The sequence below is a fragment of the Coturnix japonica genome, chromosome 16 (assembly GCF_054131305.1).
Source record: "Coturnix japonica strain WE chromosome 16, WE-NBRP24, whole genome shotgun sequence".
Lineage (NCBI taxonomy): Eukaryota > Metazoa > Chordata > Aves > Galliformes > Phasianidae > Coturnix > Coturnix japonica.
The window spans coordinates 7,851,417-7,862,642 of record NC_140678.1 but is presented as its reverse complement, the minus strand read 5'-3'; the positions used below and the strand labels follow the sequence as shown (position 1 = coordinate 7,862,642).

The following is an 11,226-nucleotide window of genomic DNA, read 5'->3' as shown; positions in this document are numbered from 1 at the left end:
TGTTCACGACAGTATTTGGCCCCTTATTTGCTATGGTGAGTTTCATTTGCTGGAAACCTTCATCTCTCTTTTAAATGATCATTCTTTGGTTTGAATCAAGCTTTAAATGGGAGTCAGTGAATGCGCTCCTGGATTTCTGTATGTGTTTGCCCGGTGGGATAGGTTGTAGTTAAGTGAAATGCATGGTGTAAGCAAAGAGAAATTGCTGTATGCAAACCATAATTTTTGCGTACTTACTGTTTGGAGTGCTGATGAAAGGGATGTATCACAGCATTTTTATCATGTCGGCTGCTCTCCCTGTCTCACTGCCTGAAGGGTGGCAAAGGGCCCCTTTCATCTGGAGGATTATGAGGCCATCATGGTAAACAGCAACACCTGGTTGGGTTGACATTGTTGGAGCTTTCATCTTTTGTTCGAAGTTTTGAAGTGTTCCTTGTGGTTCTTTTGTTCCCCGAGTCATGACTTGATGTTTAGCGAGATCAGGGAGGAGCAGCTTCTTGCTGGAGTCATTAATGTGGATGGGGAGGGGAGAAGACAGTGGCCAGCTGAGTGCTTCCAGAGTCCCAAGGTTGGGGATGGCCCTACAGGTTTGGAGCTCAGTTCTGGCTGCACAGAGGGTGCCTGGATCTCTGCTTCTGCTGCTTTCACCCCAACAAATGCTCCTTAAGAATGAAATGCAACATGCCGCTTGGCTTCATACCTCTTAATCCCAGAACAGGAGTCCATCCACAAGCGGATGAGAGAAACTGACAACAAAGGACTTAGCAAAGAGACACTGACAGAGTCAGTGGGCAGTGCTGCCAGTTTCTGCCTGCACTTGTAACCAACCACCCAGCCTTGCCACCATCACACTGGCTTCCTGAGCTCATTCATTTACTCTGGGGGGTGCCTGCAGGGCCTGGAGCGTGCAGGAGTGGAACGGGAGGCTGTCCATGAGGCACTGTGCTCGGGGGGATTTCCCTGGCTGGACCATTGCATGTTCTCTGCCTTGCAGCCTCTGAATGCAGACAGAGCCGGATCCTGGTGGGCGAATGCCAAAGAAATCTCTTAGTTGGTAGCCGAGTCTCATACTTGCCTTTATGATATTCTTTTAACATCAAAGTAAGATTCATATATAAAGCAGAGCACCCAAGAATATATCTCTAGTAATGGTGACAGTGAAATGTCATTTTTGGATGGAATGTTTTTATTTCCCTTCCTTTTTAGTCTCACCTTTTTTAGTTTTCTATCCACTGATTTTGCCCAGAATTTCCAACCTGTGGAAATATATTCCCGTGTTTATTTAGCACTGCTGCTTTTCCTGTGCTAGCAGTATGGATTTAGACATTGGCTCATCCTTTATGCAGTTCAGAGAATGACTTCAGGAAAAGTCCTAATCCAGCAAAGGTGGATTCTTCAATAAGGAAAAATACAGCTCAGATTGCAAGAATAAAGATGGAATGGGTCTTTGCTGTGTTCTGCCTCTTCCAAGCATGTAAGATTTTTCACTCAGGGGTGGTGACCCCAGCACTTGCTCTTGTTGAACCTCATCCCATTGGCCCCAGCCTATTGATCAGCCTGTCCTGGTCTCTCTGTGGGGCCTGTTTACCCTAAGGCAGATCAGCACTTCCTAACAACTTGCTGTCATGTGCAAAATTATTGAGGGTGCACTGGATAGATGCATAATGCAAGGGGCTTTGACTGGTTTGCCTACAGAGGAACCCACATTGGTGATTCTCTGAGCAGCAGCAGCAAAGCCTCACATGTGGAGGCTGACCAGATTGCAGAAGGGGAACAGGATACAAACAGTTTGAGGAGCTGCTTCACTGACATTTCCAACACTGTTTTGGTAAAGGCCTTCGCTAAGCACAGTGACCTGAGATAAGCACAGAGTCAAGTTTAACATGCCTGAGAGGAGGATCTGGAGAGGAGGATGTCAGAAGTGCTCCAGTGTTACCATGATGACTGGCTTCCCACTTGCCCCCCATTGTAGTTGCACTGCTTGGCACTGGAAGGCACCAGCCTGGAGCTCCGGCTGCAAGGCTCCGCCAAATGCAGGAAACAACAGACACCCAGAGACTGGTGAAGTACAGAAATCTGAATGCTGAATTCAGATTCAGGAAAGAATAGGTCCTGTTTCACTGGGTTACACAGCTTCTGTTGGTTAATAATATTTATTGATATCCTTGTTACCGGAAACAGAGAAGAAGAGCGATTATCTTCTGTGGAGAAACCTACACTAGGGAACCTGCTGTAGCAGGGGATTTGGTCTAGGGGATCTCGTGAGGTTCAAATGACTTCCAACCCTGTTGATCTGGGATCTCCCCTGGCTTCAGGAGGTGACTCTGGCCTTACCTCCCAGAAGTCAATACAGCCATGGCTGGGAGCCTTGTGCTGCAGGCAGCAAGGTATGCAGGTGAAGCACAGCTGGTCTGACAGCTGCCATCACGCTCCTGTCCTACAGGGCTGTCTCCTTACCTACCAGACCACTCTGTGCCTGCAGGGCTGCCTTGGTTCAACACCCACAGGCTCCCAGCCAAGCCTTTCTCTGTTGGCCTTTGAGAAATATTCCTGCCTCGTGCACATGTGATTTTGCAACATGGGGTAGACAGCAGTTGCTCCTGCTGTTTTCTCTACAGCATAAGCTCACCCAAAGGAGCCAGAGCCCATGCAGCTGAAGAGGCTGCTGCACATGTGGGCATCCTAATCATCATTGTTAGAGCCCCTTTGAGCTGCTTGGATCGAGCCATCTGGCCTTTTGCTCAGAGGACGTTCAGACCACCGGTGGCTGAGGGAGCAATCAGCAAAGGGCTGTGTGATGTCAGGTGCTGAGACTTTGACATGACCGGCACTGATCTTCAGCTTTGTTCCCTCTGTGGCATTTCAGCACTAAAATGAGTTTCTGCATATGCTGCAAATTCTTATGTTTCCTCAGGAGCAGTAGTTTTGATTTTCCATTTCTGTCCAAATGATTTTCCAGGGACAGTGTGTTTGGAACATAACCTGTGGGGTGGCACATGAGGAGCACAGCATCCATGGGAAATACCACCCCATTTTATTTTAAAGAAAGGCCCGGGCAGCTCCCACCTGCTTAGTAAAGAGCGTCCCCAGGAGCTCTGTCCAGAGATATGCCTCCAAATTGAGGCAGTGCCGTGGCTCAGTGGCCATGTGCCCACCCTGGGCAGCTGAGAAGGGTGGAGTCGGGCAGCCCATTTGTGACATCAGCAGGAATGCATTGCATCACAATGCAGGGGATGGGTTTAGGGCCACAGGCAGGCAGCGCTGCTGCATTTTTGACCTGGGCCAATGGTGAGTGCAGCAGCAGGGGAAGGTCGGGCTGGACGAGGGATGTGGTGCAAACAGCGGCCCCTGTGGGAGCACCACGGGCAGTGCTTGGAACTGTCCCTGCCAGCGCTGGCCTCGGTCCCTGCTGCCACCCAGCTCCCTCGTACCCACTGCTCCTACCTGAGCACAGGGCCATGTGGCTCCTGGCCCCGCTCCCTCCCAGCCCCACTGAGCCCCTCTCTCCCATCTCTTGCAGATCATGGCTTTGGTGTTTGTTCTCGCATTGTTGGTGCGGGCGCTAAGTGTCAGTGTCAGTACTGATGTGCTCATGCTCGAGAACGTGCAGCGGCGCGAGGTTGATCTGCAAAAGCACATGATACCTCCGCAGCACGAGATTGAGCAGAGGAATGAGCAGCAGAGCTGGGTGGACATGTCATCTCTGCTCTTTGCTCTGCTGCAGCACTGGAAGATCTGTTTCAGTATGGGACTGATTCTGTTGCTCTTTTGGAACATGGTGCAGTCCCTAAAAATGAAAAAGCGTGATGAAAGCAGCAGTGAAAATGACAGCTCCAGTGGCAAGGAGGAGGCATCGGGAGTGAAGGAAGAGGAAGAGGAAGAGGTGGAAAAGGAGGAACAGGAGGAACATCAGGAGGAACAGGTGGAACAGCAGGTGCAGGAGGAAGAGGAACAGGTGGAACAGGAGGAACAGCAGGTGCAGGAGGAACAGGAACGGGTGCAGGAGGAACAGGTGGAACAGGAGGAACAGCAGGTGCAGGAGGAGCAGGTGGAACAGGGCGGACAGCAGGAGCAGGTAGAACAGCAGGAGCAGGTGGAATTGGTGGAAAAGGAGGAACAGGAAGAAGAGGAGGATGACGAGGAAGAAGACTTCAAAGATTCAGCACTGACAAAATTTCTCACAAGGCGTGCCCTGGAAAAGGTGGAAGGAAGGGCCACCAGGTGCCCTATAGTGGAGGAGCTGATGAACGAGCTCGTGCAGACCTTCAGATTCATCTGGTCCAACAGCTTCTTCCCGGTGCTGCAGCCTGCCATTGGGGTGGGCAGTGCCTTTGAAGGCTGGAGTCCCCAGGAGTGGGACAATGTGTACTGCCTGCTCGTGCCCATAGAGCCTCCCCCCGGGCACACCTTCCTCCTGGAGCTGGGAGATGAAGGGCACGGGCTGGCAAGGAACTCCCGCGTCCGCGTGGAGCTTCAGTGCATGTGCCAAAGGGAGAAGCAGCTGGGGAATGTGCTGTGCTTCCTCCACCACCACGAGGAAGAGCTGAGCCAAAATCAGGACCCCAGCCTGCTACAGACTCTCTGCACTGACTCCTACCTGGATGTGGAGAGAACTGTCACCTGGTTCACCGTACAGGTGGCAGCAATCTGGAAGACCACCCACCACGCGCACGCCTACAGCCTGAAGGTGCTGCCTTCCAGACGCTCCTGCAAGCTCCAGCTGACAGAAGCCTACAGCGGGGAAAAAGTCCTCGTCGAGCTGCTGTTCGGGGTGCAGCAAGAATACTCGGACATCTACCTGACCAGCCAGAACACAGACGCCGGCTTTACGCCCAGCACAACATGGCCACAGAGCTGTGCTGTGGCAGAAAAGAAGTTCTTCCAGCACACGGCCAGGAGTACCGGACAGGACAGCTCCCACCTGCACTGCCTGACGTTGCTTGCCAGCATCTTAGTGGGCATGGGCTTTTCCACCTATGTCATCAAGACTCTTGTCCTCCACAGTTTGGTCATCATCCCTTTGAAGAAGTGGCGCAGGAAGTATTTCCTGAATCGGATGGAGAATCTCCTGCGGTACCTGCGCTTCTGCCTGGATGAGAAATGCCTGAACCACTTCTTCCTTGGCAGCAAGTCGGTGCACAGCACGATTGTCCTGCCGCAGTCCTTCCGATCCGCCAAGCCGCTCAACCTCTTCCAGCACCTGGAGGAGGACCCGGACGCCCACTCCATAGCGCTGCGTGAGTTCAGGGAGCTGAGAGATCGCTACATCAGACTGCTGCTGTTCGGACGCTGAGAGAGACCTTTGTCCGAACCCTTCTCTTGTTTTGGCTGCAAGCTCACATCCTGTGAGCAATAAGACTCTGAGACCTATTTAGGAGGCCAGAGGTGGCTGTTTCCTTGTGGCAGTCAGTGTCACGTTGGAGAGAGCTTACCAGTGGAAGATCCGGCCTGTGACCAAATGACTCCATCTTGGTATGGGAGATCTGGGGATGGAACCATTGTATCTTGTGAAGGCAAGATGCAAACAGATGCTTCCCTGCTCCCTCTGACGACCATCTCTACTGAAGATCAACATCTGAACTACGAGTCATGCTGGAAACCCAGTGGTGACTAATTCTCTCTTGCTTTCTACAAAGACTCTTTGCTTTTATTTCCTATCTCTTTTCTATCACCCGACTTCCATTCCCCATTTCCCTAAACAACAACAACTTTTAATAAACTCTTATAAACTATATATCCTGTTGTGTCTCAATCTCGCCGTCGTGTGTACGTATATTGAAAGAATATAGAGGCCACTAAGATGGTCAGGGTGCTGGAGCAGCTCTCCTGTGAGAAATGGTTGAGGGAACTGGGCTTGTTTAGCTTAGAGAAGGCTCTGGGGAGATCTCGTTGTGGCCTTGCAGTACTTGAAGGGAGCGTATACAGAGGAGGAATTGCTGTGTCACGGTGTTATCTAGATCAATCTATGTCTGTGACGGGGAGGGGCAGTAGGCTCCTGTTCCCCCTGGCTCCCAGCGTATAGGAAGGGAAAATAAGAAAGGGGTAGGGAGATGGGAGCTGGACTCAAGGAAACAAACAGAGAAGTGGCAACGATCTAAGGAGGAAAACTTATTATTTTACTAATTACAATCTAATGGAAATTGAGGCTAATAAGCCAAGTAAAATAAAAGGGAAAGAGAGAGAGAGGTTTTCCGAAGACCGAGAAGCCTACTTTGAAACTGAAGGTGCCACGGCTTGGAAGCACACCCAGACTCGCTACCAGGCAGTTTGAGAGAGAGACAGCATCACTTCCGTGATGTGTTTCCCTCTCTGACTGTGAGACCCTCTGGGACATGTACTTGTTCTCTGTGCTCTATATGATGTTATGATGTGGAATACCAATAGAAAAATGTACAAAACCATGACATTGTGAGGGTGGGCAGTGATAGGACAAGGGGGAATGGCTTTAAATTCAGACAGGGAAAGTTTAGGTTGGATCTTAGGAGGAAGTTTTTCACTCAGAGGCTGGTGACGCACTGGAACGGGTTGCCCAAGGAGGCTGTGGATGCCCCATCCCTGCAGGCATTCAAGGCCAGGCTGGATGTGGCTCTGGGCAGCCTGGGCTGCTGGTTGGTGACCCTGCACACAGCAGGGGGTTGGGACTGGATGAGCACTGTGGACCTTTGCAACCCCGGCCATTTCATGATTGTATGATGGGTGACATAAATCGCTGTCTGATTATTGTTGCAATATGCTTCTTTTCATGTGCTCTTAACCAAATACTGCTGGTGTTGCCCTGGGTGTCCTGTTTGGGGTCGTATCCTGGTAGATGCTTTACGAATACAAATGGTGCATAAAGGCCTGTATAGTTCATTAGGACCAGATCTCATGTCCATCGATAGCAGTATTATATAGAAATAATATACCTTTACATATATAAAAATGATAGACCTTTCAGAAGGGTATATAAATGCAGCACAGTGGACAAACATATATTACTCTGTCCACCTGTTTGACAAAAATGTATATATTATTTTATACCCTGAAGCAGGGGTTTTAATATTCCTTCAACAATATTTTGATATAATCATCAATGACTATAACTGCTCTGCTCTGGATCTTCTTGTCATCTTTCTAAATGTCTGCTCCATTTTTTCATCATGTTGGACCAAAAATATAGCGTGGTGATGAACTACACAGGTCTGTTTTGTGCTGTAGATGCTTAGCCCTGGAAGTTTATCAGTAAATAAGAGAGATGAAAAATCCACTTTAGAGAGAGGATTAGGTAAAAAATTCAGCTTCTTGAAAGTAATCTGAGAGGTACTACTGACGTATTCGCCAATTAACCTGACTTATCCCAGGACTTCAACTGTCCCGGGGAGAGAGACACAAACATGGATGCCATCATGTCTTCTCTCAATATATTGCTCTGTCACACACCTTATATGCCATCCTAAATCCCGCGCAGACACGTACACTCGCTACGCAAAACCCGATGCATGCAAGAGAACCTATACACACACCTACCTAAACCCGCAGCCCACTAACTCTTAACCTACAGGCCTAACTCAGCTATTCTAGAACACTCCATCTACTCAGAACTACTGTATGCACTCATAAATCCTCGCAAAGACAACTTAGCACCCCAACATACTACAGAACTCTGTGATCAGTGGGAGGTTGGCACAGGTTTGCTGTTAAAAATGGCACTTTCTGCCCTTCTGTGTCCATGGGCTCCTGAAGGATTTGTAAATCCTTGTGCTAAAGGTGGATGAGGCTTGCACATCTCCTGCCACCTGATTATTACCTGTGCAGATGGAACATATCTCTGGGTTCTGCCTGCAGGTAGCAAGGACAGAGCAATCCCACATGGACAGGGACTTGCCAAGGTATAGCTGAAAGCAGGTGGTAGATAAGATGAATTGCCTTCCAGCAATTTGCAACCAGAACGAGGAGAAATTTCATATGATAGTGAGCTGCAGTTCCTCCTATCAAACCTGACCTGGTGCTAAGCCTTCTAACAGCTATTGTCTCGGACCATTTAGAAGAGAGAGTCCCATTCAGCATTTCCTGTCCCTGCTGTTACCTGGAGGCTTTTTGCTGTGCTCTCACTGCTCCTTTCCATGCTGATCTTTGGGATGCTGCATTGCTGTAGCATCACTGAGGAGCAGTTAGAGAATCACAGAATCATCATCATAGACTCATAGGATGGCTGGGGCTGAACAGTACCACAATGATCATCTAATTCCATCGCTGGTGGCACCGCAAAGATGAAAGGAAGAGGCTTTGTGTTATAGGAGCATTGCCATGCAGTGCTGATTGCCTATAGGGTTTCAAGCAAGGAAACACCAAAATAATAGATCAGAGCACCCATGATTTTGTGTTGTGTTCACGACAGTATTTGGCCCCTTATTTGCTATGGTGAGTTTCATTTGCTGGAAACCTTCATCTCTCTTTTAAATGATCATTCTTTGGTTTGAATCAAGCTTTAAATGGGAGTCAGTGAATGCGCTCCTGGATTTCTGTATGTGTTTGCCCGGTGGGATAGGTTGTAGTTAAGTGAAATGCATGGTGTAAGCAAAGAGAAATTGCTGTATGCAAACCATAATTTTTGCGTACTTACTGTTTGGAGTGCTGATGAAAGGGATGTATCACAGCATTTTTATCATGTCGGCTGCTCTCCCTGTCTCACTGCCTGAAGGGTGGCAAAGGGCCCCTTTCATCTGGAGGATTATGAGGCCATCATGGTAAACAGCAACACCTGGTTGGGTTGACATTGTTGGAGCTTTCATCTTTTGTTCGAAGTTTTGAAGTGTTCCTTGTGGTTCTTTTGTTCCCCGAGTCATGACTTGATGTTTAGCGAGATCAGGGAGGAGCAGCTTCTTGCTGGAGTCATTAATGTGGATGGGGAGGGGAGAAGACAGTGGCCAGCTGAGTGCTTCCAGAGTCCCAAGGTTGGGGATGGCCCTACAGGTTTGGAGCTCAGTTCTGGCTGCACAGAGGGTGCCTGGATCTCTGCTTCTGCTGCTTTCACCCCAACAAATGCTCCTTAAGAATGAAATGCAACATGCCGCTTGGCTTCATACCTCTTAATCCCAGAACAGGAGTCCATCCACAAGCGGATGAGAGAAACTGACAACAAAGGACTTAGCAAAGAGACACTGACAGAGTCAGTGGGCAGTGCTGCCAGTTTCTGCCTGCACTTGTAACCAACCACCCAGCCTTGCCACCATCACACTGGCTTCCTGAGCTCATTCATTTACTCTGGGGGGTGCCTGCAGGGCCTGGAGCGTGCAGGAGTGGAACGGGAGGCTGTCCATGAGGCACTGTGCTCGGGGGGATTTCCCTGGCTGGACCATTGCATGTTCTCTGCCTTGCAGCCTCTGAATGCAGACAGAGCCGGATCCTGGTGGGCGAATGCCAAAGAAATCTCTTAGTTGGTAGCCGAGTCTCATACTTGCCTTTATGATATTCTTTTAACATCAAAGTAAGATTCATATATAAAGCAGAGCACCCAAGAATATATCTCTAGTAATGGTGACAGTGAAATGTCATTTTTGGATGGAATGTTTTTATTTCCCTTCCTTTTTAGTCTCACCTTTTTTAGTTTTCTATCCACTGATTTTGCCCAGAATTTCCAACCTGTGGAAATATATTCCCGTGTTTATTTAGCACTGCTGCTTTTCCTGTGCTAGCAGTATGGATTTAGACATTGGCTCATCCTTTATGCAGTTCAGAGAATGACTTCAGGAAAAGTCCTAATCCAGCAAAGGTGGATTCTTCAATAAGGAAAAATACAGCTCAGATTGCAAGAATAAAGATGGAATGGGTCTTTGCTGTGTTCTGCCTCTTCCAAGCATGTAAGATTTTTCACTCAGGGGTGGTGACCCCAGCACTTGCTCTTGTTGAACCTCATCCCATTGGCCCCAGCCTATTGATCAGCCTGTCCTGGTCTCTCTGTGGGGCCTGTTTACCCTAAGGCAGATCAGCACTTCCTAACAACTTGCTGTCATGTGCAAAATTATTGAGGGTGCACTGGATAGATGCATAATGCAAGGGGCTTTGACTGGTTTGCCTACAGAGGAACCCACATTGGTGATTCTCTGAGCAGCAGCAGCAAAGCCTCACATGTGGAGGCTGACCAGATTGCAGAAGGGGAACAGGATACAAACAGTTTGAGGAGCTGCTTCACTGACATTTCCAACACTGTTTTGGTAAAGGCCTTCGCTAAGCACAGTGACCTGAGATAAGCACAGAGTCAAGTTTAACATGCCTGAGAGGAGGATCTGGAGAGGAGGATGTCAGAAGTGCTCCAGTGTTACCATGATGACTGGCTTCCCACTTGCCCCCCATTGTAGTTGCACTGCTTGGCACTGGAAGGCACCAGCCTGGAGCTCCGGCTGCAAGGCTCCGCCAAATGCAGGAAACAACAGACACCCAGAGACTGGTGAAGGGTCCTAAACCAACAGGCGGTACCACCCTCATTTGTAAATACAAGTCACCAAGCCCTGGCTTAGATGAGCCAGGATCCTGTTCACAGGACTACAGACTTCTATGGAATAGCCATGTTCTTCTTTCTTTTTTTCTTCCTATTATAAATTTTGCAAACAGATCACTTAACCCAGAGCAGAACAAAACCACGTGTAATTAGCTGTGAAGTAAGTGACACCATTCAATTCATGAGAATTTTGTTTTCTGCTTGCTCAGAAGCACAGCACTCAGCACAGGATATGATCTGCAGTAAGAAAGGAACACATCTGACACATTGGAGTCCTACTGTGATTTGGCAGTTTATTTCCATGAGCTGATTGTCAACAGTGGGGGAATTAATGACCACGTTATAAGCAGTGTGCATCTGCACAAAAGCACTTATGTTTGGCATGTATAGTGTCACACGCGCAATGAAATTAATTACAGAATTATGTGCAATTATGGTTATAAGTGTAACACATTAAGCAGTCTCTTGCCAACTATTTAATGTATGTACTCTCAGTAAACTAATTTCTTTCAAGGATTCACAACTCTTTTCAAACATATACTTCAATTTAAGCAGTTCCTGGAGTTAAAGTGGTTGACTTGTGATTTATACTCTGCTGATGGGGACATTTTTTTTTATTTTCATGTCCTTTTAAACTGCTTATTGTAAAGATTTCTTCCCATTGCAGTGTCACTTCTAGTGCCACTGTGCCACTTCTTCTTACTCTGTTCCCTCATTTTTTAACTGACTTTCCCTTTGTATTGTCCTGT

The 11,226-nt window shown here is 48.3% G+C and overlaps 1 protein-coding gene across 1 annotated transcript; it reads left to right on the top strand.

Annotated features, from left to right (window-relative positions):
• Positions 1-3,630: 3,630 nt before the first annotated feature.
• Positions 3,631-5,311, top strand: LOC146758232 (inositol 1,4,5-trisphosphate receptor-interacting protein-like 1). The gene has a single exon (XM_085517259.1). The coding sequence runs from the start codon at positions 3,638-3,640 to the stop codon at positions 5,291-5,293; it is 1,656 nt and encodes a 551-aa protein (XP_085373385.1). The 5' UTR covers positions 3,631-3,637; the 3' UTR covers positions 5,294-5,311.
• The last annotated feature ends 5,915 nt before the right edge of the window (positions 5,312-11,226 follow it).

Excerpts from the sequence above, each read along its gene's own strand:
- LOC146758232 (XM_085517259.1), top strand. The coding sequence starts at position 3,638 with ATGATACCTCCGCAGCACGAGATTGAGCAGAGGAATGAGCAGCAGAGC.